We start from the raw sequence: 27,600 nt of genomic DNA on the forward strand, positions 1-27,600 counted from the left end.
AACATTTTGTTCAGTGTTCGCCAAGTGCAAACCAGCTTAAAAAGGAGTAATTACCCACACACACATACACTCTCACCCTCTTGACTCCGTGGTATTTGTGCTTGTGTGATGTGATTCTCAGGTGTGAAAATGGAGTCAGACTCTTGTCTTGATCCTGGTATCCCAGTCAATGGTCGTCGCCATGGCAGCAGCTTTTCCATTGGCTCCCGTGTCTCATTTACATGTGATCCAGGATACACACTGAGTGATCAGGAGCCAATTGTTTGCGAGCAGAATCATCAGTGGAGTCACGCTCTTCCCAGTTGTGATGGTGAGAATCTTTCTTTCTTTCATTTTAGCCCTCATGATGAAGACCAAGAGTGGGCTGAAACCTTTCTGTACGCTTTCCCAAAAATAATTTAACAGCAAGAATTATGTGATAATGTAAGGAACGAACATGAACGAGTTTGAAGTTTGTGAAACACAGGAAGGAGTGAAAATCTGGTCACTGAGTAAAAATTAAAGTCAAGAACACTAATACCTCTGTTGAGTTATCAGAAAACAAACTGTAAATTTGCTATACAAACTGGCACAGTAGGTCATTGTGGTCACCTTGTTCCTTTTCCTCAGAGGACAAAGCCCCAGAGTTGCTTAAAAGCAAAAAGCAACAACAAAAAAATGCTGAAAAAGAGGTTTGTAAATACACTAAATCCCATGCTTGGCAAATGAAGTAATCTTGATCTGAATTTAATCTTGGATGAAAAAAAACAAGGGGTCTGATTGATTATGTAAGCTTTGGAGATGATGTTTTTAATTTCTGGAGCTAAACACTGCAGCTAAGAAACAGTAGCTTATTGTTGTGGTAATTTGGAGCCTCTGAGATTTTATTTATATATATATTTATACTGTATATTTGAGTGTGTTATTAGTGAAATTAATCCAGCGCTGCAGAATAAGATAAAATTGCATCATCCATTCAAAAACAGTCAAACATTAATATAAATTGCAGTTTGTTGGACCACGACTACATTTACTTAGCTCTTTCTCTCAGATCCACCCCATGCAGGGTTGCAGGGCTTTGTAAGCTGGCACTGCGTCAGTACACTCTGGGCAGGACTTCAGTCTGTCACAGGGCTACCAAATATATATAAATCAGCACTTAAAATAATGCATGTTTTGATGCTCACACAGACACGGGGATATATATATATATATATATATATATATATATATATATATATATATATATATATTTAACAAAGTTTTCTTTCCTAATTCAATGTAACGTGGCACGACTAACTAATGTGCAAGTTGTTGTGGATGAAGTATTTCTTTAAAAGAGTTGCTGATGGTGACTATAAAATTCTAGATAGCTGTGACTTTGAGCTCTGAGTCAATGACACCAAACTGGAACTCTGATGCAGAGACAAGACACAAGGCAGATGCAGTTAAAAGCCACTTCAAATGGTAGTCAGACAGGCTTACACTTGGCAAAAAGCAGGCAGAATCTGGCAAAGAGCAACCAGTACTGCAGCTGTGTACTCGGCACCTCGGCTTCACCACAGTTGCATTGTCCACAGCAAACGATTATTCGCAGTTCCCCTTTTGCACCCCGCCAGCTGTGTGTTTGTTGTGTGTGTTTGAGGGTATTGAAGTGTCAGACAGTAGTTTATTGACTGGAATATCACAATACAAACACATCAAAATAACTTCACATGATCACATAAAAACTTTAGGTCCAAGGAATATATCATATAAAATTGCTAAACCTAAATATTACCATTCAAGCAATATGTCTGCATCAATGCATGCTCGCTGCTTGAGGGTTTTATAGTCCACTTCTTTTTCCCTCTAACTGGTTTGGGATGGCTCTGAACATGCTGGCCCCCTCTTGATGAACATAAAAACAGAAGTGAGTAGGGTGAAGTGGCTGAAAGGAGGTTGAGCCAGAGAGTCTGAATTGGAGGGGAGAGGGAGATGGTGCAGGTGTTCCTACTAGTAACGTCTTTCCCAGTGTTTTGCTCTTTATCTGTTTCACTAAATGGAACCGGTAGCCACAGTGTTAATTGTACAATCTGCCCCACTCCAGACTACACACTACCACAACGGCCCAAGCTGGACATCCAGCCTCAGTGAAATTATGTGGGTCAACAGGCACTACTGAAACAGACGCTCATTGACCATTGCAGGCCTCTCTCATTCAGCGTTTGCCCACAGCTCCTGCTATCATGGGAGATGAATACACACCATCTGATTCAGTCTGCCGATTGAAAAGAATCCAATATGAAATCCAAAGTCAGGATGTCTCAACTTGGGAGTGAGTTCATACAGAGGCAATCTATCTCACAGTATCAGCCATATAACATAAGCAGTCTTAAATGGCCACTGTGACATTTTCAATTTGCAGCCAAGCATGCCATCTCACGAGACAGCTGTTACATTACAAGACACACTATTTCAGAATGGCACCTTTCTAAAGTGGTGTGTAAGCCTCAACTAGAACGTAATATATCATAGTTTCCTCTCAGAGAGGATCGTGGTACTAGATTATGTGTCAGATATGTTGTAGCATGACTGATTTTTTGAATTATGTGATAATTATTGACTTTGCCTGTTCTGTTACTTTACTTTTTTCCCCACATACTGACAATTTCATGTCTTGGAGCATGTGTTGGAGCTATGGGAGTGAACTCATGCAAACACAGAGAAAACTTGGTCCACATCTCACATCAATTTAAAGGAGACAGGGAAGCATTTTTAAAAACTCCCAAAGCCATACTCAAAGCAACCTATACACGCACATGCACACATTAACGACAATAATCTTATTTACAGTACAGTCTCAGAGGCACAGTTAACATTTTAACAGGGAGCGACAACCTTTTTCTGGCATACTGACTGCATTACGCCGCCACCGGAATTCATTATTTTGACAATATTGTGTCTAAAAGAAAAAACAAAATGACATGTAGTCCTCCCACGGGCATGCAGAGACCATTCCCTTTCAGTAATGCCACAGCGTCTGTTGGACCCAAACCGCTCGTCTTATTCCTGCAGGTCAGCTAAATCTCCAAACAGATAATACAGAACACTGGCTGCTCTTTTATGTGTCAGGGAGAATATTGAAGGGGCGCAGTGACATTTTAAAGCTTGCAGCTGATGCCAAGACAACAACTTGTTAGAAGTGACCAAAGTCACTGTATCCCTTTTAGTAAAAAATGCCATGGCATCCTTTAAGAGGGAGATAATTAAAGAAAGAGAAAAACACGGAGGCAGGAAAAAGGAGGGGAGAATGTAGCTGAAATCTGGGATGCTATCTTTCTGTATTTACTTCTCCCCTGTCTGAAAAACAAGCCATATCTTTCTGTATCTGCTTTTCTTTCAGCATTCAGTCTCATGCTTCTGCTCTCAACATTGAAGGCCGCCACACTTTGATTTGCCTCTCAAATCTTTGTTAGAGTCATGAATAGTCTTTCTCTCTGTCTTATTCTTTTCTTTTCCCCGCATTTTTATGCAGCTCACACGTTCTCACACACATACATTAACAATCTGCCTCTGTCTCCTCACACACAGATCATTCACATACACTGAAGTGAGCAGTCTCAGAAACAATACAGTATGTGCACACTGACGCACACGTGCCTCCCTCAACAAGGGTCATTTAGTCAGACAGTGTCCTAGTTTTAGCTGAATCCTGATGGGAGTGTGAAAAAACTGGTTACCACAACACACACAAGACCGCTAGTCAGAGAGAGAGGGAGAGAGGAGGAGAACAGCTCTCATCACAGCTACTCAACTCAATACCAGCTCTGTTGAAATATGATATGGTATGAGATGGAGGGAAAGACATTGATAGACAGAGAGATGGGGGTGGAGAGGCGGACACACAGCAGCTCTCCACAAACACACACTGGATAGCTGCAGTGTAAAGAAACAAGAGAAGCTTCCACATCTGTCTTCATAAAGCCAAAATAATACATTTTACCCAAATCACCAAATGAATCATCACACTGTTTATTTTAGGAGCTAAAAGGGACTTTTGTGCACCAATATATATATAAACCTTCAACAAGCAGGCAGGAGGGACTTCACAACAGTAAAGAAAAAATGTTATTGTCTCTGATTCAGTTTATAGTCAGGGATATGTTTGTTTCATAGGCAAGGAAAGCACTCAGTTTTTATTTTCATGCCAGTCAAGCACCTTGAAGAACTGAAATTGAATTAAATGTAACTGAACTGAGCTGAATAGGACTGAAAGGGAAGGAGGCGCAGTGAGAGAGAAACAAAGAGTCAACATATTATCTTAGTTCAACAGTCTGTAATGCACCACAAGCCCTCTTTTACTCTCCATTACGTTACTGTATTTTTCCATTCTGCTCCATCCCAAATGAGTGTTTCATATCAGTGGTCTGGCTCCGTATGGAGGCTAGGTGTGCGGTAACACACACACACACACACACCAATCCCTCACTCTTTTCCAACAAACTACTCTCTCTTTGTCACATTCTCCATGCTCTGTTTATTTTTGTTTCTACATGAAGTGCATCGCTGGCCTTCGCCCTTTGTTTCTCTCTCTGTAGCTGTATGTGGAAGCTACATTTTCTATCTACCAAGTTCTACTCCTCTCTGTAGCACAAGTATGGTGAAATCAACAACAAGTTTTCAGTGCATGTCATATACACAGGCGACAAAATATGTCACAAATTTGATTATTTGATCATATCTTGAACTGAACACACATCAGCTGTTCATTACATGAAAATGTTATCTGACACCTATGTTAATTCTCAACATTAAAACCAATTGAGGTGAGGTTAGGAAAAGGTTTGTGTTATTGTTTAAAGTGGCTTAAATTTATATTTTCATGACAATGTATCAGATGTCACTGTGTTTTCAGAAGCATCTTCTGATGCACTACCTTGGACACATCATCAGTGTTGTTTCCTGGAGTCACTGGGTGTTTCGGGTCTCACAACAGACACCCTCATCCAGGCAACCCGACCGAGGCTGATCAGACCTCGGCCTGTGTCCAATGGCATTCTACTGCCCCCACCGCTCTCACCTCTTCAGCCAGAGTCATCTGGACGCTTTCTCTGCAGCCTCCGCGTTGTTGTTCATGCCTCTTTTTCGGTTGGCACCTGTTATGCCCAGTGTGCCGTAGGCCTTACTCAGGGAGTGGCTGGCGAATCCCCGACTGCCCACCTCCACTGACATGCATCTGGTCCTCCAACCGTTCCTCCGACAATCCTCCACCAGCTCCTGGTACTTCTCCCTCTTCCTCTCCTGTGCCTCCTCCATTCTATCCTCCCAGGGAACTGTCAGCTCCAGCAAGACCAGTTGTTTTGTAGCCTTAGAGACCAAGATGATGTTGGGTCTCAATTTGGACTGGGTGATGTGTGGTGGAATTTTCAGCTGCCTCTCCAGGTCAACTGTCATCGCCCAGTCTCGGGCCATGGAGAGCAAACCAGCAGAGCAGTTCTTTGATGTTCTCTCTGGCCTTTGTCCTTCCTTGATGAACTGGATGGCCTTGGCTGTACCTCGGGTGCATCGACTGTCCTTGATCCCCTTGCTGATTGTCTCAGCGATGGATTTTAGGACTGGATTGTGTCTCCATCAATAACGGTCCTCACTCAGCGCCTTGGAGCAGCTGCTAAGGATGTGTTCCAGTGTCCCTATCTTGGAACACAGGGGGCATGCAGATGTTTCTATTTTGACCCAGATGCACAGGTTAGATGGGCTTGAGAGGACATCATAGACCCCCTGGATAAAGAACTTGATCCTCTGGGGGTTCCACTGCCAGATGTCCTTCCAGGTGACACGCCGCTCTATTGCCTGCTCCCACTTCATCCAGGCACCCTGCTGCCTCATGGCCACTGCTCTCCTCTGCCTCTCCTTCCCGCTGGCAGACTCGTACCGGGTTGATGTTATGCTCCCAAGTCCAGCTCTGCCTTTTGCCACTGTACCGAGGATGGTTTTGTGCTTCAGCCGAGTTTCAGCTTGCTGGACTGCCTCCGCTGCCCTCCACTTCCTCCCTGTCCTCACCACAATTCCTGCCCCGGACACTTTGGCGTCTCTGGATCCAGAGTACTGCAGGTGTTCCCGTGCCCGTGCCACGATGAGCTCCTCCCTGACCGAGCTGAAAGGGAGCCTGAGCTTGTTGGTGTTCCCTTACAGCCTTACTTAGGCTGCGTGGCAGACCCAGCCATCTATGAAGATAGCTGCTCACTCTTCGCTCGAAACCTTCAACCACAGTCATGGGAACCTCGTAGATGAGCAGAGGCCAGAGGATTCTTGGGAGGATTCCATGCTGGTATATCCAGGCCTTGAATCTTCCGGGGAGTGCAGACTTGTCCACTGTTCTCAGCCAGCCCTCTAGATCAGCACTGGTTGCCTTGATGGAGTCTCTGTCATTCAGGCTGCAGTTGAAGACCTTCCCAAGGCTCTTCACTGGCTTCTCAGTGACTGACGGGATCAGATGTTCTCTCAGCCTGAAGCGGAATTTGTCTGTGACCTTCCCCTTTTTTAGAACCAAGGACCTGGACTTTGCGGGCTTGAAGCTCATGCGTCCCCATGCCATGATCATCTCCAACCCCTGGAGAATCCACCTGGCTCCTGGTACAGCTGTTGTTGTCACTGTGAGGTCGTCCATGAAGGCTCTGATGGACGGTTGCCTTACTCCAGACTTGCTGAGTGGACCTCTGCATTCTGTTTCAGCTCCCTTGGCCAGCATGTTCATTGCCAGTGCGAAGAGGGTCACTGATATGGTGCAACCAGTGATTATGCCCACTTCCAGCTGGTGCCAGTCAAATGTCAGCTGGCCAGATGAGACTCTCAAGCTGAACTTGCTGTAGTAGTCCAGGATGAGGTCTTTCACCTTCTGGGGTACGTGGTGTTTCTCCAGTGTGACCTCCACCAGCTTATGGGGTATGGAGCCATACACGTTGGTGAGATCCAGCCACAGTACAGCCAGGTGGCCTCTGCCCTCTTTCGCCTCCCTGATGAGCTGGGTTACCACTCCTGTGTGTTCCAGGCAACCAGGGACTCCGGGTATTCCTCCCTTCTGCACAGACGTGTCGAGGTACTTATTGCTCAACAGGAAGTTGGAGAGTCTCTTGGCCACGATGCTGAAGAAGATTTTGCTCTCCATGCTGAGCAAGGAGATTACCCGAAACTGGTCGATGTTCTCAGACTTCTCTTCTTTCGGTATGTACACTCCCTCAGCATACCTCCATGGCTGGACAATCTTCCCTCTCCTCTAGATCACCTTCAGGGCCTTCCAAAGCCGATGTAGTAGCTTTGGGCAGTTCTTATACACCTTATAGGGCATGCCACTTGGGCCTCGTGCCGAGCTCGATCTTGCTCTCCTCACCACTTCCTCCACTTCACCTAGGCTGGGCTCCTTCAGGTTGAAGTCTGATGTAGGCTCTGGTGGTGTTGTCAGTGCATCACATGGGCCTAGCGGCTGTTCTCTGCTGGGGTCACTGTACGTGGCCTTGAGGTGGTTGTTGATGGCATCCTTCGAGCAGGTGAGGCCGCCAGTCCTCTTTTGGCCAAGGAGCTGCTTGGTCAACTTGAAGGGATTGGCCAGGAAAGCTGCCCTCTTCCTGGTTCTCTTTTTCCGCCTCCTTCTGTGGAACTCTGCCTTCTGCAGGGTCAAGAGTTGTTTCCTTAGGATTGCTCTCAGGTCTGCTAGGCCAGCTCTCTCAACTTCCCCTGCTGTCTTGTACTGCCTCTTTAACCTCTTTAAACCAATGTGACAATGTGAGAGGCTTTACTCACAGTGATGAACCTACAGAGAATTATTACCTGAATCTGCTGCTCCACTCAGCTTCACACAGCTTTTTTCGTGAGTTTCAGCTCATTGTTAAGCTGTCTGGCCCACAACTGTACTGTTTTGCTTCACTCTCACTGCTCTCATAGTGTTGTTTTCAGCCACAGCAGGAAGCTGTTTTCAGTGAAAAAACTCTAAAAACTCACTGTTCTCTACCCGCCCAGGACCAAACAGCAGTAAGAGACTAGATGATGAACATGGTGGAGCATTTAGCATCTTAAGAGTCGGATACTTCTCTTTGGAATAGGAATTAGGATTATAATGCTACAGATGGAGCAAACTGCACCTACCAGTAGACCAAAAGGTGCATATCCAGTGTGTCGGTGAAGATTCTCAGTCATCCAGGTCATGATAATCATAAGTGATATATCGTAGGCAACTGGACTTGCTTGTGTTTCTTGAAGACATTTCAGCGCTCATCCAAGAAGCTTCTTCAAGAGATGCAAGCAAGTCCCGTTGCCTATGATATAGCCCTTAGTGCATATCCAATATTGTGAGACAGTTGCAGTTTGAAGGCGTCAAAACTAGCAGGTCAGTTTTAAGAGACGGTCGTGGTTCAGGTTAGAATTAAAATAAGAAAGTGTGTAATTGTTATGTTATTTATGTCATGTACCCAAATTATGTTTTGTATATAATGTCAGTAATACAGTATAGACGCCACATCAGCTGGGTATGTTACATAAGTGAAATTAAGTACGTAAGTAGTAATAACTCAACACTGACTTTTGGATTCACGTGGGACACGAACATCAGCCTCCACAGTGAAAGTCTGATGTTTGTTTGATCCATCCAACAACCCTGACATCCTCCCAACGCAGATTTTGTCACCCCAAATAGACAAACTTCCTCCGGAGCGCCTATCATAATCACTGTAGCCACTAGAGGTCATCTCCTAGCAATAAACGTAAATCTGGTAGGTGGAGTTGGGCCTTACTAGCCTAGATCTATGCTCTCAATGACAACTGACAAGGCCATTTAGTTTGCTGATAACATTCAAACCGGGAGGAATATTGGACTTAAATCCACTAGATGGTAATAAATGTGACTCCAAATGGATGATAATGTTGCTGAGTTGCTGCTGGATGTGTAAATAAGCAACTGTTTACTAAGGTGATGATATGTCATTGTTGTGTTAATAACTTGCTTTCAGTGCACCCAAGTGGCCAAAAAAAAGCCAAACACATTTGTTCAAGATTGAGACATCAGTTGTGATTAGGATATTGTTTATATAAGGCAATATAGTGCTCATACCTGTTTATTATCGAGTCGACCCATTTGACACCTTTATTTTATTGTGTTATATTGCATTACAGTTTGTCATTGTAAAACTACAGCTGTTTCTTCTCATGTCTCATTCCTATAATTCTTTTAATATGGGGGGAACCTCTTTTCTATTTTTTGCATGGAGCACACACTGACACCAGGCTCAGCTCATAAAATTCTGGCAAATTGCAGGTCGGCAGATTTAAAAAAGCCCAATGCGGTTAAATTCCAGTCCATTAACTAAGAGTGGACATTGAGAGCAAAGAAATCTGCCTTCATGTAGTGACCTCTTAACTGTACTTAGGATATGTATGTCTTTATTTTAAAGTGTTAAACTCTGGTAGTTGTTTTTTCAGAACGCTTTGATGTCTTTGTCTTTAGCACAGTGCAAATGGAAGAATATTCATTTCCTCTCCTTTTCTTTTTTCACCCTTCTCTGCCTGTCACTTCCTCGCTGTAGCCCTTTGTGGAGGTTACGTCTATGGTAAAACAGGGACAATTCTGTCTCCTGGCTTTCCTGACTTCTACCCCAATTCTCTGAACTGCACCTGGACTATAGAGGTGTCTCATGGGAAAGGTAAGAACACATACACAGACATAATGGAAACACCTGCTGTAAAACCTGCTGTCATTTTTTTTTAAACAGATTTTTTTTCCTTCAAACATGTTTATTAAATTTGCACATTTTAAAGATTGCTGTGCATTTACACTCCGGTGTCGCCTGATGGTTTCTGTGTTCATGTGCTGCCATTTACGTATCTGACTAAACTCTGTGTCACTGTGTCTCTACATCCATTTATGCATCAATCTGTCCATCCTTAATCAATCCATCCATCCATCCATCCATCCATCCATCCATTAATTTCCAGGAGTCCATCTGGTTTTCCACACTTTCCATCTGGAGGAGAACCACGACTACCTTTCCATCACTGAGGACAGCAATTTCCTGGTTCCAGTAGCTCGACTCACTGGCTCAGTGCTGCCCCCTAGTGTCAAGGCAGGGCTCTTTGGGAACTTCAGCGCTCAGCTACGATTCATATCGGATTTTTCCATGAGTTATGAAGGCTTTAATATAACTTTCTCAGGTAAGAACATTGGAACAGAAGCTGATTTTTGTTGGATGTAGCTGGCAGTAAATCAACCTAACAATGTATAACTCTATTTACAGAGCATAGTTACCCTGCCTTTTTAGCCAGACAGAGTCCTAACTCTTTCAGATCTAGACTGACAGAGTGAACGGATATCATAAACAACACGAATGGTTGTTGCGGTGAGGGGGACGCATTCCCCTTGTAAACCTAGCATCTCCCTCCATTCCAAGGGTTCAGACCCAGATGCTATCCTATCTAGACTCTGACCTATAACCAGTAAATTATTGACAATTATTACATTTTAAAGGAGTGGTTATATTTTAACTGGCATAGCACTTCTAGCACTGGTTTAGTGGACCAGGAGCCAATCAAATCTGTGCATTCCAATAAGTATTGTGACTTCACTGAATGAGATACACAAACAGGAAAGAGATGACACGAGAGACAACAGTCACAGAAATAAGTTAATCAGAGAAAAATAAAATAAAATTTGTTTAAAATGAGTATGCCAGTATGATATTATTCAGAGCAGTAACTACAGAAACCTTGAAGTTGATTAAGAGAAAGAATTTGTAGTTTGAAGGCTAATATTAAACTGTAACACATATGTAAGGAGTAAAACCCAACTGCACGCTATTTTAGGTTCTGTTCATCGTCACAGACCTCACATAAAACCTAAAATAGTAGAAAGAGATTGCACTCTTAGTCCCATTTGGAACTGTCCTTTCTACTGTTTTGGTGACAGTGCCAGAAGGTGTCATAAAAAAGCTCATGGAAGTCACTGTATGCTGCTCTTTAACATAGACAGAGCAAATAACCAGGCGTACATTTGCTAAACCAACCAGTTAGTCTTCAGCCCATTCTCTTATAAAACTGAAAAGTGTTACTCAAAAACACCTCTGATAAAGCACAAGTCTCACCTTTGTGTAGTTTGTCCAGGTACATTTTCTAGTGCTGCACCTTCTTGACCTCAATGTAGTGCACTAAGGCAAATAGGTTGAGCTTTATTACTGCCTACTGAGTCCAGAAAGGTGTAAAAAAAAAACAAAAAACACTGGTACTTCAGTTGGTGAGAACTGCAGATTTGTGGCCACAAGAGGTGACAATGAGCCCATGACAATATGACTTTTTAGCTACCACACCATTAACTAAAATTATAAGTCAATTAATTCACTTTTTCTGTTTACTTTATTTAGTCTTGGCTAACTTCACAACATTCACACAGGTCCTTTACATTTCACACCACTTTGGTCTTTTTATAACGACTCCAACAATGTTATTTATCTCTCCTGGATATATATAGAATATGACTTAGAGCCATGTGAGGATCCCGGCGTGCCAGCGTATAGCAGGAGGATGGGATTCAGATTTCGAGTTGGCGACTCGCTGGCCTTCACTTGTTTCCATGGCTACCGACTTGAGGGAGACAGCAAGATCACTTGTCTGGGAGGAGGCAGGCGAGTCTGGAGCAACATACTGCCACGATGTATAGGTAAGACAGTCAAGTAGACGGGGTGAACTGACTGGTGCCTCAGTGAAAATGTAAAATGATTGACAGTGCACACAAAACAAACATTTGGATTTTAGTTTCAGACATGCAGTTGTCTAGAGTGTGGGCATTATACTGTATACTCATTGACCTTTCTTTACACAGTGTTATATATAGCGGTGTTGTAACAAGCCCTTCAAAAGTTATTCTGTCTTCAAAGTTTATAGGAAGGGTTTATCTTCTGTGCAAATAAGTGGCAGCTTGTAAAATAGAACTTTCAAATTAACTTTTTCACCATACGAATAAGCCTGGAGGTAAAGTATCAGCATTTTCCTGGTTGTAATTTGTCAGTATTTTACAGCTGACAAAAAGGTAATTTACTGTTATTTGACTGGTTGACAGTTGGCTTTATTTGCCAGGATTTGGCTGTTAGCAGGTTGTAATTTGCTGAAATTTGATGAGTACCAGTGTTTCCTTGGATGCTGCTGGTAATTCATGAGAGTCTGACTGGTGGCTGCTGGTAATTCTTAAGCTCCCAAAAGAGCAGACTAAAAATGCTATAATAGCATTATCTGTCAAGAGATCGGGCCTGACTAACATAAAAACTGAGCAACAACAGCTGGCAACATTCACTGCGTTCACCTCTCTCCCTCTGTTTCTTTCCAAATGTCCCTCTCTTTAGCTCTCTGTCTCTCTTTCTAACCGTAGCTCGTCTTCCTCTGTATTTAGACAGTCCTTGGCTGGATAATTAGGGCATTAGCTGCTATATGAACGGTGATACAGTAATACTGTGTCTTTTGTTACTCCCCTTTTCCCTTTTCTAATTTCTCTCTGCATATTTTCAAAAGGCTCACGTCTGTCTCGGCTCCTGTGCTATCTCCTCCTATTTTCTTCCTCTTCCAGCTCTCTGTTCATCCCCTTCTTCTCCCCCTCCACTATCCCGTATTCTTGCACACACTCTCTCTGTAGTGTTGTCCTCACTTTCAAAAGATTTCCGGAAGAATTGCTGGTAGCATCCTATGCTTCTTAACTCCTAGCCTAATCTGCTTTAAAAACTACAGAACACTGACAAGAATATTGTTTTGAATTTGTTCAGATTTGATAAACACTGCATCTCTCTCAGTGAGCTCCGTGTTGTTCACACCGGCTTCTCTCTTGTCTGTCTCATTACTTCCATTTCCTCTTTCTCCCTTCCAAGTAGTGGTGGTCCTCAGTGGGAGTTAAAAGCCTGCTTTTCTCCTCTCCTCATTTACATATGACAAAACTCTATTTCCACAAAGTACCACTTATTTGAATTCCTAAACTTTGATAGGCACTGCACCTGCTAGATAATTCTGTATAATTTCTACGAAACACTTTATTTCTGACAAACTAATCTGGACCTGCTTTTATGCAGTGGTTTTCATTTTGCCCTCATTTTAACTGTGCTGTTTATGTTTAATTGCTTTGTTTTTGAATGTGTTTTTCTGTCCCTAATGTTTGTATTTGTGATTATATCTTTTTTGAAGCACATTTCAAACATGTGCTTTTAAGCGATGTATGATTATTTATTATTATTTTATCATGTTTGCTGAGTTGAATAAGGTTTGTGGTTGTTACATATATGCATTTTTATGAAGAATTGGGAGTCCTTGCCTCTCATTTTTTTACACAGTAAGCCAACCCAGATATTTTGACTGCTCAGAGATAATTAGTTAGAAATGTATGATTTTGATTTGCACTATGCCTGCCCTCTTTACCCTCTTGCTGTAGCGGAGTGTGGAGCCTCTTCACTTGGACCAGAAGGCGTTCTTCTCTCTCCTAACTTCCCCTCTAACTACGACAACAACCACGAGTGCATCTACCGCATCACCACTGAAAAGGGCAAAGGAATCAGGCTGAAAGCTGAGAGCTTCTCATTGCAAGATGGAGACTATCTCAAGGTATGCACGCACACTCACACACACTAGCACAAAAACACAAACACACACACAACTTCTCCCAGGTGGTAAAAAATAATAAATAAATGCATAATTTATTTACAGATTCAAAGATACACACAGTGCACTCAGAGTCATAATCAAAACCTGTCTGTATGCAAAGCTGCATGCTTTGACATGTACTGTATATGCTTGAATAGATTATACATCATTGTTTATAATGGTAATAATATCATGAACACAGTAACATGATGTGCCGAAAAAAACAAAACAAAATGTTTGTTGTAGTGACCAAGCACTTAGACCATAAAGATATGATCAAGTATCTGTTGTCATTGGCATGTACAGCACATTGCCATCAGCACACTGCATTTTTATCAGGCACTGCATTACATGCTGTTTGCATGAGAAAGAGGGTTTTCTTTCTGTTTTTCACGAAAAAATAATTGTCAGTATTGGCATTAAATGACAATGTACTGTCATTCTAAATTAATTATGAGGATTTAGGGTTTAGGGCAAGAGCCAAGTCAAAACAGTCAGAGTATATCTTTAAATTTAAGGATTACACCATGCAGCTATTAGATATTTTCTATTTTTGAAGCAGATATAGATATATGGCAGCATTCTTTAGGTTTTATTGAAATGTGTGGCATTTTTTATTCAGAGATATTTATATCTGTGAGTACAGATCAGATAGAGGAGCCAAAAACATGTTTCTTTAATGTTCAAATGTATGTTAAATGTTCAACAATATAACAAGAATTATCAGAATATTCAGCCTCAACTAAACACTAAGTTTTGAAGTAAGTTAGCCATTTTATTAATTACCTGTGCTCCATCATCAAGAGGTATATACAGTGGGCTGCATGATGCTCAAACAGTGCGGAACTGAACAAACATTTCAGGGAGGTTTCAATGCTTCAATCTCTCTCTTCTCTGTGTTTGGCACAAAAGCAAAGCACTGCTTTAAATGGGAATTTCTCATCTAATTATTTTACGTCTGTGTACTCAAACTTTCTCAATGCGGTCCTCAAAGGTCTGTTACACAAGCTTTTGTTCCAGCCATGCACACCTGGTCCAATTAAGATGTCAGGGAATGTGTAGCCCCTAATTATATGAGGTGTGCAAGAAAAAGGCTGGTGTAAAGATGTGAACGACAGGAGGGTCTTTGAATCTTTGGTTTATCCAGTATGTAGTTAAATTGTATTAGCAGGTGTGCCCTAGCTGTTAGATGTGTTAAACATTGTTGTAAGAAGCAGTAACATCCCTGCGGGGGTTTATTACCCATGTTCTCTATTAGTGCTGATGGTGCTCCTGCTGCAGTGGCCATCCACAGCTGAATGAATACTTGGGAAACAGAGGCACAAAGGGATCCATTCTGCCTCTTTTAACCCCCTAACAACCCCACTGCAGTGTGTTATTGTTGTATTTGAGGGTAACCTTAATTTTTTATCCACCTCTATGTATCATATTATTCCTGTTCTTCAGCACTGGTTACCTGTTAAATATAAAATCAATTTAAAGATTCTGCTTCTCACCTTTAAGGCCCTTCATAATCTAGCCCCTTGTGTCTTTTTGATCTCCTTCATATCTACACACCCTCCAGTACTCTCAGATCCTCTTTTGCCATCCAACTCACTTCACCATCTGCCTGCTTCATTGCCATGGGGTCTGTAGCCTTCAGCCATTTCCCCCCACCTTTGGAGTTCTCTCCCACAAGACATTCACAACAGCAACTCTATTTCCACCCTCAAATCCCATCTGTAAATGCACCTTTTCAAACTGGCATATCTTGTCTGATCCTGACTATAACGTTCCACCCACATTGAAATTTGCACTGATGATGATTGTATATCTTGTTATTTTATTAGCTTATCATTGTATATTACTGCTTTGATTGTTTTTATAATGTCTTGATACATTGCAGCTTGTTTTTTTAGGTGTCTGTGAGTGCTTTGAAAGACGCCTATAAATAAAATGCATAAATATTAGTATTATTTTTAATTGGCCGTAATATGCGGTAACAATAAGTAAAATAAATAGCTATAAAGCAGAATACTATACAACAGAATAGAAATGTATTATTCACACAAAGTATTTAAGTGCCTTTATGCAAGCTAATATGACTGCAGCAAAAAATCTGTTCTTGAAAGCACTGGGAGGTAAGCTTGATACAAGCTCGATCTGCAATATGATTTTTTGAGTCTTCTCAGTCCGCTGGTGCCCCCATAAATCCTAAAGGGACAGTTCACCCCAAAATTGACACTCCTTTTTTTTCCTCTTACCTGTAGTGCTATATATCAGTCTAGATTGTTTTGGTGTGAGATGTCTGCCTTCTCTCTAACATGGCACTCAACTGGCAAAAAAATAAATTTGAAAAACTCAACAGCAATGTCTCCTACCAGACGTTATGACCCCGTTACTCAAGATAATCTACAAACCTTGTTGACAGCAATTTCATGTAGCAACTCTATTTTTTTCCCCAAACTACACCTGTCAACCATATCACTGTGCAGAATGAGCCATGCACCAACTGCTAGCTCACCTATCACCACTGAGCTAGGTTACAGCTTAGCTTGATGCCATAAATGTTTACATCTGTTGTTCATGAGTAGATGGACGCTTCATTCTGCGCGGTGATACAGTTGATGGGTGTACTTAGGTAGAAAGGAAATATCTCCTACATTAAACTGCTCACGGCAAGGTCTGTGGATTATCTTGAGAAACTGGGATGTGATTTCTGAAAAGAGATGTTGCTGTTGAGTTTTTCAAATGTATTTTTTGAGTGCCATCTAGTTCCATTATGTTAAAGAGAAAGAAAACATCTCTATGGTTGATATTTCCAACACTCAGCAGCTCACACCAAAACAATCTAGACTGATAAATAGCACCGCAGGTAAGAGGAAAAATACGTATATTTGATTTTGAACTGTCCCTTTAAAGATGTGGAGTCATCACAGGGTATATACAAGAATTTAACTGATATGTTTATGTACTATAAACTCTGATGTGCATACTTGTGTACGTCTTTAATAGAAAGAGAGTTACAGATGTTCCCAAGGCTCATAATTCCTCATAAATCCTCTCTCGGGTACATGTGCCCACTTCAGTGTCAGTTTGGAGCAGCTGTGTGAGCTGTTTTACAGTCTTGACGCTGTCCTACAGACATCGTCTAAAACTGTTCCATTCACAATGTCTCTTAGTGGTATTAGGCCTGAGGGCATGGTTAAGCCAGAATGTGGTTAGAGTGTATTATCAGTATTAGGCCTAGAGCATTGGCTGAGCCTGTCTGTGGTTAGATTGTATTAGCAGGGTTCTTCCAGATTTTCAGAGAGGCATAACACCATTGTAAAAGGTGAAAGTGCTCCCAGTGGGTTAGGTACTAATAAAAGAAAAAAATCCCTGTCAGGGAAAGTGACATCAAGATGGTTAACAGACGTAAACATGTTTAAATATTTCCTATACAGTATATTCTATCACAGTCTGACTCCGCATGAAGAGAAGCAGGTCCAGCCTTTTTAAGTTTTCTCTACCTTAGTTTTCTAACATGCCCTGCTTTTCACCGCAGCCCCCCTCCTGCTATGACATTGACTGTGTCACATGCACACTAATATTCCACTATTATTCTGAATATGACAGTATTCTGGATTTGTGAGGGGTCATGTTAAGAGCATATTCTGTATTAGGCCTTTTTCCCAATGTAGCATTTTCTGAATAATACATGTGGGATATGCTGATATTATTCCTGTTTTAGAAGCATTTTTTTGGACATGTATCCAGTGTATTCAAAATATGTGTGTCAGGTGGGAATTTTACCATAGTTTGCAACACACGGCCTCTTGCCTGTTTATGGTCAGCTCTGTGCATTGTCATGGAGACGTTATACACAAACCAACTCGCCAGCAGTTTGCGAGGCTGGTGCAGAAATGCATGCCCAAAAGAAAAGTCCATATTTCTGGTCAGAGGAGAAACATAACTTCTTGTAAACATTATGAAAGACTTGGATATCAACAGGTTTTTGGATTGCAAAGCCAACCTTTTCAAGAGGATGTTGAAGGAATGAAAGAGGGAGACTGTATTCGTATGATCAACTTCGCCACTGAAAAAAGCAAAATGGCACAAGCAACTCCAGCTGTTCCACTGTTCCATATTTGACTCAATAAATGACATGGTAGAGCATGTTAAACAGAGTATGTGTGGCTGCATCTGAACAGGAATATTAGTGGAATATTCATTTCCACGAGACATGTAAATAGCCCAGTATGAATATTTTCTTTTGCAGAATAAGAACAAAAAACAAAACATTTTGTGCATGTAAACGCAGTCATTGTCTGTGTAATACAAGAAAAGGATGCAACCACTGAGACTGGAGAGCAGAGGAAGGCATTTGCCCTTTTTCAAATTATCACTGTGTTCTTCACAAGGCATTTGACATAGTATTTACTGTAATAAATTGATTCCTTATCTGAAAATAACAGGAAGAGAGGAATAGAATACAGAGAATGACTAGAGGTGACAAAAGTTAATGAGGATGCACTGGATGTTAACATAGCAATCAAATAGTAATGGGAGGCCCTGAGACTGATGGCAAGAGTGACACATCACGTTCAACTTAGGGCACTCAATAATATTAGATATTTGGCTTCAGTTTGGCTTCAAATTACTGATAACGAATAACTTTTTAAATGAGATGAAAAGCAAATGTCTCTTCACAGTCATTCCCCCTTCTTGTACGAACCAACTGTTGCATTATAGTGATGTATGGTAATGAATATACAGTAGAGAACAAAATACTCTGATGGTAATACAACACACATTTGACCAGTTAGGCATGGAAATTAATTTCTCTATGTGTTATTGGCATTTGAGTTAGTTGGTAGTAAGAATAGCTAATTCGTTTCTCCATTGTCATTAATCCAACCATTTCTCTATCTTGTGTGTAATGGGCGTAACAGCTAAATGAGGCTGCTGGCATGGCTATTGACCTTCTTATGAATTATGTAGGAAATAAAGTAACATCAAGCAGCCTCTGCACTTACACATTTTCCACCTGAACATCCGTCATTTAAAAACTATAGGGTACAGTCAAAAATTGGTCATGTGAAGGGCAATAATTATGCAAAATATAGCCATGTGATTAAATTAGGGAGCACATCTATGTTCCCAGAGTCCCGAGTCCCCAGGGCTCTATGTTCCCCAGCTCAATAGCCTCCTAATGTAACACATTAGGACCTTTCAAAGGGTTTCATGTTCTTAGCTTTCTTTCCAAGGTAAAATGTTCAGTGGGTATCTGAATCAATATGTTGACATCATCTAACTCTTGCCAACTCTCTTCTGAGTAAGTTGCGACCACTTGTACCAAAGATACTAAAACTTACCACAGGACGTCGTATGCTTATTTGCATATCATTGACATCATCGGTCATTCATTTGCATGAGTAACAATGGAAGCATTTTACAACTTCAATTTGATTCAATTTAAAAAATCTTTAATCAAAGCAAAACATCTGAATGGCATTACAGTTATGGCACTTATTCTATAGTGCACCACTCAACAATACCACAGAAACTCCCATTCCTGTCAAGAGCAGTGTCTCCTGTCTTCCCGCCTGCCCGCCTGCCCCTTACCTACTGCACAGGGTGCAACAGGACAGGGACAGACCTCACACTGCTGGCAGAGGAGCCGTGGACTACAGTCATTTCGAGCAGCATGCATGGGAATTGTAACTAATTAATATACTTAACTATATTTCTCACTTTTTCCCTGATGGTCTTAACGGAATTCTTCACCTAAAAAATGACCATTTGTAAATCGATTAGTCATGCTGTGTTAACTTCAATTTGTGCAGAAAGCATTGTTTTTCTCGCATGCCTCCACATAAAATGGCGGACATATTTATTTAATGATTGATCTGGAACCGTGTTTAACAACACCAAAGCTTTATCAAAGCATCCTTTCAGAAACTCTCACACAAGTTGTGCAATAAAATCCAAGTCTCATTTAAAAAGTTTTGTGCTCAGTACCTCCCAAACTTCCCTTACTATTTAAAAGTGAACTGAAAGTGAAACTTCTCTGTGCTCTCTTCAAAGCCAGGCTCCAATACTTAGGTTTTTTAGTGAAAATGCATGTGTTTGGGAAGAACTGAGCATACAACTGGATAAATGAGACATAGGTTATAATGCATGAGTTGTGAGAGTTTGTTGCCTCATAGTAGTTAGTTTTTGTAATTTGAACTGCAAATGTAGCCCTTACCAATCTTTGACAATGTTGATTTATAGTCGGAGACAAATGCTCAAAACTCAACACCAGCCTACACTATCCCCTGGGCAACGCAGGGTGACCTCTGCAAGTATCGGCACACCAGTCATCTTGTGTGATTGTATGGAAGTGATTTATTAGGGTAATGACTAGTAATGTACAATATATTGTTAATTATAATTTCCCCAAAGAATTAGCAGAAAGCATAGTGCACACCATAATGAACTGGAAAGAAAGCCCCAAAGTGCCACTTAGGCTAGCAATTAGCATGCCACTCCCCAGGCTAACGGCAATGGCGCTAATGCCTGTTACTGCAGCTGAACACTCTGAACACAAACCATTTGTTTGACAGTTCCAGCAAGCTTTAGGCAAAATTCTCCTGTAACATATGAACCAGCTCATTACAATTCCTTTTGCTACGGGCTAAGTTTTCTGCCCTGGCACTTGTTAAAGAAGGGGCTAGCCAAGCTCAATACGCCTAAAAATGTCCTCTAATACAGTGCTTGACCAAATTTACTCAGATGCAGCGCAGCCCCGAAGAAAAAAGAGAGAGGGTGAGGAAGAAACAAAGTGGGGTTGTGCAGGAATTGTTCTTTGAAAACAGAGGTGGTGGGAGAGCAAGCGAGAGAGGGAGAGAGTCAGACAGACAGAGAGAGGAGGGGTGGCAGATGGTGACATGTTGATTTATGAGCTGCAGGGCTTTTCATTAACCATACTGGGTTTTACTGAAACAGAGAGAGGAGGAGGGAGAGATAGAGAGAAACAGAAAGAAAGAGGTAGAGACAGACAGCGAGATGCAAAATTGGGGGACACTGACAGATAGAACTGGAGGGATGTGGAGAGGGAGGAACGGGGATGGAAAATGAAGTTTAGGGGAGTAATGCTGCAGATACTGTGATACCACTCTTCTGTTTTAAACTTTTAAACTCACACTGTCTATCTCCTTCATATTTATGAACATACTGTAGCTCCTACTTTGGCTTCACATGGAGGTGTCTGCTCTGACTGGCAGTACGTGTAGAGATAGAACAGTACATCGCCTTAGTCCTTTTTCTTTGGCATTCCTGCCACCTGCAGACCTGTCACCACCAATCTGTGGAAATGTCCCAGGCTGCCAAATATAAGCATGAGCAGTTCACATTTATATCCCAGCTGTGAGATAGTATTATGAGGTACTTCAGAGTCCTAATTCTCCCCTTCAAACTGCAGTCAAAAATAGACTCCACATCCTGCTACTTCTCCACTGTCCACATTAAAGCTGCATTCAGAGATTTTTGTGACCACTAGAACAAACTCCCAAACAAAAAATAGTCTCGGTATCAAATACTTACCACCTATGAACTTTAAAAGTGTTTGAAAATCATCCCTGTTAATGTCTCTAATCTCTTCTGCTGTAAAAGCCTCTACTCTGCTCTTCATCTGTATGCTCAGTATGTCACAAACAATACTTTCACTAGAAAATGTCAAAATATGGCCAAAGTACACAGCTTCCATTTGTCACTACCACAGCTTGCTCGGTTGTGTGTATATCTGCAGTATGTTATCTTACTTAGATTCCAAACAACAAACTGAATCTGTTTACTGTGTGTTGAGTCATGTTTTTGGAGTATTAAGTACTTAGAACATAGTAAGTGCATATTTGGTAAGTGAATTTCCTGTAGTAGTGATTTGTGCTCATCATCCCCTCAATCGGACACTGTTACACTTTGCTCATATTTTCGATGTTGTCAAGTTGCACAGATCTTCCTGGCAGCCATTACTCCACCCTCTGTATTTACTTTTCTCACAGTGCTCATTTGAAATAAATGACTTTCAGCTGTTTTGTCTCCTGTTTGCGCCGCCACTGTGAGAGTATCTGTGCAGGTTGGTGATCAAAATGCAAATGAGGGGAAGCCAAATTGTTGACAGTTGAGGGAAGGCTAAACTGTTAGCATCTATGGCAATTTTACGAATTTTTACGAATGAAAAGAAGAAAAAACTGAACAAAGTGAAAACAGGCTCAGTCCTGTAATATTAATCCAGTCCAGTGATGTTCTAATCTACCCAGCCTTCACCTTGCTGCTGTTTTTAGCTCCTATTATATGCATGACAGCATTTCAAACCAAGTCACACACACACACAGACTTTGATGTGCTGTTTTTAACTTAGTGCTCAGTTAACAATAGGGAACATGCATACCGAGACTTCTAGCTTTTACAGGTTATTTCTAACACACTGTATTACTTGTCAGTTGTTTCCTCTGTTAAATTGAATCTACTTTAGCGAGATTATTTTCAAAAGTATAAACAAAAATTTGAAACACTTATCACAGCTGGAGACGAACTCAACTGTGAATAAGCTACTTTTTCATTTTTCATTGAGGGCTGCACAACTTAAAGTGATACTTGAATCTACTGCTTCCCACAGGTGCTAGACAAGTATTAAAATGCAAAACTCAAAGTAGGTTTGTACAGCAGGCTCACTCCACCGATTTTAATTGTCGCAAACAGAATTTAAAGTAAGCTGCCCAATTTATTTACCCACCATGAAACCCCCCTAACATTTTGTTTCATTTTTCTCTGGAATTGTTGCATAAAAATCTGGTTTAATATAAAAAAGGGAAGGCGTCATCAGTTTGACAGACTGTATTACAGCCCCTTAACGACTCACTTGTGACCTCAGCAACTTTCATGTGATATTTTAGGCTCTATCTGTGGTGCTTCACGAGGTCCGTGCTGATGCAAAGCTAAGCAAAGTGGCTATTTCCTGAGGCACAGTGATGTTTTTTGCCACGCTTGCGTTGTTTGGCATTTGGATGACTCAGTGTGTGTTGCAGAGGAGAGGCACAGGCAATACAGACAGTGCCCTGCAATTTTGTTTTCAAGACTGACCACATTTTGTGGCATTCTTTGGTGTCCAGACAGGTCAGCAGTGTACTATTCACCTGTGTTCTATCATGTTTTCATTACCCGAAACGTGCATCCACATAAATGTCTACAAACACTTTTAACTTGTGTTTTTATTCACAATCTGTGGTCCTGTTACTGTGCTTTGATTGACAGGTGTATGATGGAGAGAACACTTCATCCCGTCTCCTTGGCAACTTTACACTTGATGGCATGATGGGTCCTGTCATCAATAGTACGTCCAATCGCTTGTGGCTGGAGTTCAACAGCAACGCCTCTGGAACCAATCAGGGCTTTCGCCTCACATACACCAGTGAGTTGTTTGAGAAAGTTTAACTTTGGATCAACTGATTAGAAACTGGACAGAAAAACAGATTGTTTTTCTTCTGTGTTTACTGTTACAGCCATGGTTTGTTCAAGTACATAAAAAAAACAACCCTCTCTTTCACTTTTTCTCTCTCACACACAGTTTTTCACATCCACACAAATGCACACAAACAGTAATTTCCCAAATTTTGAGTGGCTCATCATGAAGGTCCTTGTAAGGAGATTTTTTTTAATTGAAAACTGGAGTGGTAGTGATTGTGTTAGATTGCACTCATGAATATATCCCACATCTGTCCTATGCCTCAGTCAAGTGATCCTTGAGTGCTACATACCAGAGCAAAATAGGAGTCATGTACTACAAAACTCTAGAGACTCGTCTTTCTCCGTCAGCAAATTACCAAGCTATTTCTTTCACTTCTGACAGCTGAAAAGAAATCAACAAACAGTTTTCGAAGCAATTTCAGTTGAACGTGGGGTCCAGAGTGCAACAGTAGTTTACCAAGCATACAGAAAGAAGAAATGATCATATGAATGCTTGAAACACACATACATACACCCTCTTACACACACACACACACACACACATCTTAATGGCTTTAAAGAGAGTCTGTTAAGAAGGCAAGACCAGCTGTTGTGTAAAGTCAAAGAGGCTATTAGAGGAGCATTTATCTGCAAGTCATTAAAAGAAGGTGAGAAAGTGACACATCTGGAGTGGAGGAGCGGCTGGACGAAGGGACAAACGGAAGAAGCTAGATGGTGTATAGATACTAGACGGATGCTCTGTATGTCAGCTAAACCATTAGACAGCCGTTAGTCTGCAAGTCGTTAAACTGGAGAAGGTGACACCTCCTGCAAAGTTCTGCTACAATGGATGAGCTGATGGATAGATAAGAGAGATTGATAGAAGGTTTATACAGGGGAGAGGGGAGAGAAGCATCTGATCAGGGGTGGCGGCGATGGTTTCTTAAACAGGGTCAGGGACTTGAGTAAAACCGCTTTAATACAACACAGTGTTAGAGGCTTTTTTAATAGAGTAATAAGAGTTCAAACATCTGCTCAAGACATTAACAAGAAAGGTTGACGGAAGGGAGATGCATCTGTTTTACTGAAATGGATAGACATTTGCAGGCACACCCCACAAAACCGTGGAGACAGCTCACTTAAAAAGTTGCTGGCTGTGTAAAAGATGTTATTACAAGGCTTTATGGAAGAGTGAGTCGTGATTGGACAATAAGCGGGTTCTGATTTTGTGTCCTGATTCTGTCCAGAAATAACAGATAACATGTATTGTTTTTCATATAATTACATCAATCAAACAGTCAAGAGGATTGGTGGAGATGTCTAATCCAATAATTTAGCGACATCTGCTGCCAAGAGGACATTACACAGTCTTTACTGACAAAAGCTCAATTCATAATGAAAGAATCCTAACACATTACTTAATTTATTTGTATGACATGAAATGTTTCTAAGTGAATTGAAGATCCTGAAGGACAGTCTAACCAACTGCCTTTGTTGCCTTGGTTGTTGTCCACGGATGTTACTGTACATTCAGTCTATTTGGTTGCTGTGTGGTTTGTAAATGGCATGTTGTTTAAATCTATTTGTGATTTATCTATCTATCTTATACTATATACAGAGCCAAAGATGTTGAAAAAAACATTTGATGACATTGACAGATTTACAGTTCATTTTCCATTACATTGCAACTTGGATGTTTCTGATGTGAAGGGTTCATGAGAGGCTGATCTAAGGGAAAGAAAATGTGTTGACATTGTTGTGTCTTTGTTTATCCATCTGTCTTCGAGGTGGGAAACTTTCTTCGTCTTTGTTATCTTCAAAACACAAAGACATCCCTCGCAGTGTGCTCATTCAAGTGTACAAAATATTTGTGGTTGTGTGGGATGTGAAATTATCATTTGATGTTTTTCTACAGTTTCATATAGAAACCCCATTTTTAGTCCAGGGATATATTTGCTGTTGCTGCTCACTACATATTATATCTTTCAAAAAGGGGAGATGCCTATACATTTTTAAAATATAGAAATGTAGAATGAAATGTCCAGTAACTTTCACTGCAGCTGTCACTTCTAGCTTCAGCATTAACAGTGAGTGCACAAACTTGAAATTTCTGCAGGAAGAAGTAGGATTCAGGAGAAGAATAGTATGACCTTATGTCCTTTTGTCCAAAACTGCTCTGAATCACACTGTTCATTTATGCAATGTTGTCTTACAGCATAGACAGGAAGACCTAATCTGTATGTGTACCTCTGTGTGTATCTCTTTAGGTTTTGACCTGGTACGCTGTGAGGAACCAGGTGTCCCCAGTTACGGCTACAAGATCCAGGACGATGGTCATTATGCCAACACGTTTGTCCTGTACTCCTGCAACCCTGGATACAGTCTCCACGGCAGCAGTACGCTGACCTGTCTTAGCGGAGACAGACGTGTCTGGGACAAACCACTTCCTTCCTGTATAGGTTAGTATGCAAACACATGTGTATGTTCTATGCGCATCAATAATTCAAAACTACAAGATGTGAATTATTAACAATTCAATGAGAAATATAGTGTGGAGAAAAGCAACAGTTGAAGATACTTGTGTGTGTTTCTAAGCTCCAGCCAGAGCGAGATGATTCAAAAGAGAGAGGGAGTGAAAAAGTGATTGAGTCAATACAGGTGAATACTTTGAAAAGAGGGCATGAGGACTGATTCAACACTCTGTAGGGAATATTCATAGTGGTGCTAATACACCTTTGTGCGTAAAAACAGGCCTCGCTGATCCATCAACCTGTGCACACGAACCTGTCTGAGTGTGGACAGCAGGATGTCAGCGGGCATGAGATTTTAGTGCACCAGGCTTCTGTGTATTTTAAGGATGGCATGCTCAAGGTGCAAAAATAGGGGATGACTGTCTGAATTGAACTGTGATAAATTTATAATGTAAGCCAGACTACTTTCTTGTACCCTGAAGGTGCGCACAGTATCTTATGCCAAAGACTTTGACAGAAGCCTTAGCTTTCTGTTCTATTCTGAGCATGCACAATAAATAGAATATTCTATCAGGAGAGACTTTTTCAGATGCCAGAAAATGATGTGATGTAAAAAACTATATTGATTCATCTCAAATTGTTGAGTCTTTTCAGTTACTGGACAACACAGACTGGAGTAAAAGTGCACCCATGTGCACTTTACTGGTACAACCCCAAAATTGATGACTGCATCCTGTCTTACTTTCAAAAGTTCTTGTAATTAATTTTAGCTGCCTGCATTCTTTTGTGTCAATAAAATAGAAGCAGTGGCAGTAATTCCACCTGGAGAAATTCAACTTTTGTCATCTAAGCTAGTTCATTCTACACCCACATAAACTGTGATAAAGCATCCGTCGCTTATTCTCTCAAGGGTGGAGGAGTGGGGGTACTGAAATTAAGAACGTATCTATGGTCTCTTTAAAACCAGACCCCACTGAGGACAACAGTAATTTTAGCTCGCTGAACGTGTGAGCTGCTGGTCTACCACTGCCTTGATCAGCTAGTTTGTTTGTGTTATTGTGTGACTGTGGTGTTTAATCAGGATAGGTCAGATTTACCAAAGTCATACATTAACACTAACAAACAAACCAATTGAGGCAGCGGCAGACCAGCAGCTCACATGCTCAGTGAGCTAAAATTACTGTTGTCTTCAATGGGATCTGATTTTTAAGAAACCATAGATACGTTCTTCATTTCAGTACCCCCACTCCATCACTTCTTGAGAGAATAAGCGGTGGATGGATGGATGACAGTTTATGTGGGTGTAGAGTGAACTAGCTTAGATGACAAAAGTTGAATTTCTCCTGGTGGAATTACTGCCACTGCTTCTACTTTACTGACACAAAAGAACGCAGGCAGCTAAAATTAGTTATTAGAACTTTTGAAAGTAAGACAGGATGCGGTCATCAATTTTAGGTTGTACCAGTAAAGTGAACATGGAATCTGGTGGCTTTGAGGACACCAATACGGCTTCAGTACGGCAAAGCCAAAATGCATCCATTATCTGTAATGGCTATCCCAGCTTATTATCCCAGGCAAGAGGTGGGGGCACCCTGTACAGGTTGCCAGACTATCACATGGCTGACACAGAGAGCCATTAACGTTCACATCCACACCTACGGGCAATTTAAAGTCACCACTTAACCTGCATGTCTCTGGACTGTGGGAGGAAGCCGGAGAACATGGAGAAAACCGACACTGACACGAGGAGAACATGCAAACTCCACACAGAAGGGCCCAAGTTGCCCTGCGGGGTCAAACCCAGAATCCTCCTGCTGTGAGGCAACAGTGCTAACTATTGCACCACTGTGATGACAGATATTCTGGGAATAGGAGTCAGATTTTAGATAACTCTGAGTCCGTCTTCAAAATCCAGCTGAAGAGGGTGATAACAAAAGTAACAATTGATTGTAAGAGTTAAAGTATTAAACTCCAATCGGATACTGGTAGTAACACCAAAATGCTGTGATTCTTACTGACTTAAAAGGAAGACAGCTTATTTCTTATATGAATGTCATACAAACAC

At 41.3% G+C, this 27,600-nt stretch overlaps 1 protein-coding gene across 2 annotated transcripts in view; it reads left to right on the forward strand.

The window, feature by feature from the left end:
* LOC125906310 (CUB and sushi domain-containing protein 1-like) overlaps positions 1-27,600 on the forward strand; it is a 537,329-nt gene that overhangs the window by 363,332 nt on the left and 146,397 nt on the right. For both annotated transcript variants that reach the window (XM_049604892.1, XM_049604902.1), the window contains exons 20-26: positions 122-310; positions 9,534-9,650; positions 9,943-10,158; positions 11,468-11,656; positions 13,406-13,575; positions 22,873-23,029; positions 25,332-25,523. In XM_049604892.1, the coding sequence (XP_049460849.1) occupies positions 122-310; positions 9,534-9,650; positions 9,943-10,158; positions 11,468-11,656; positions 13,406-13,575; positions 22,873-23,029; positions 25,332-25,523 (1,230 nt within the window). The remainder of the gene's footprint in view (positions 1-121; positions 311-9,533; positions 9,651-9,942; positions 10,159-11,467; positions 11,657-13,405; positions 13,576-22,872; positions 23,030-25,331; positions 25,524-27,600) is intronic.

The sequence above is a fragment of the Epinephelus fuscoguttatus genome, linkage group LG2, assembly GCF_011397635.1.
Source record: "Epinephelus fuscoguttatus linkage group LG2, E.fuscoguttatus.final_Chr_v1".
Lineage (NCBI taxonomy): Eukaryota > Metazoa > Chordata > Actinopteri > Perciformes > Serranidae > Epinephelus > Epinephelus fuscoguttatus.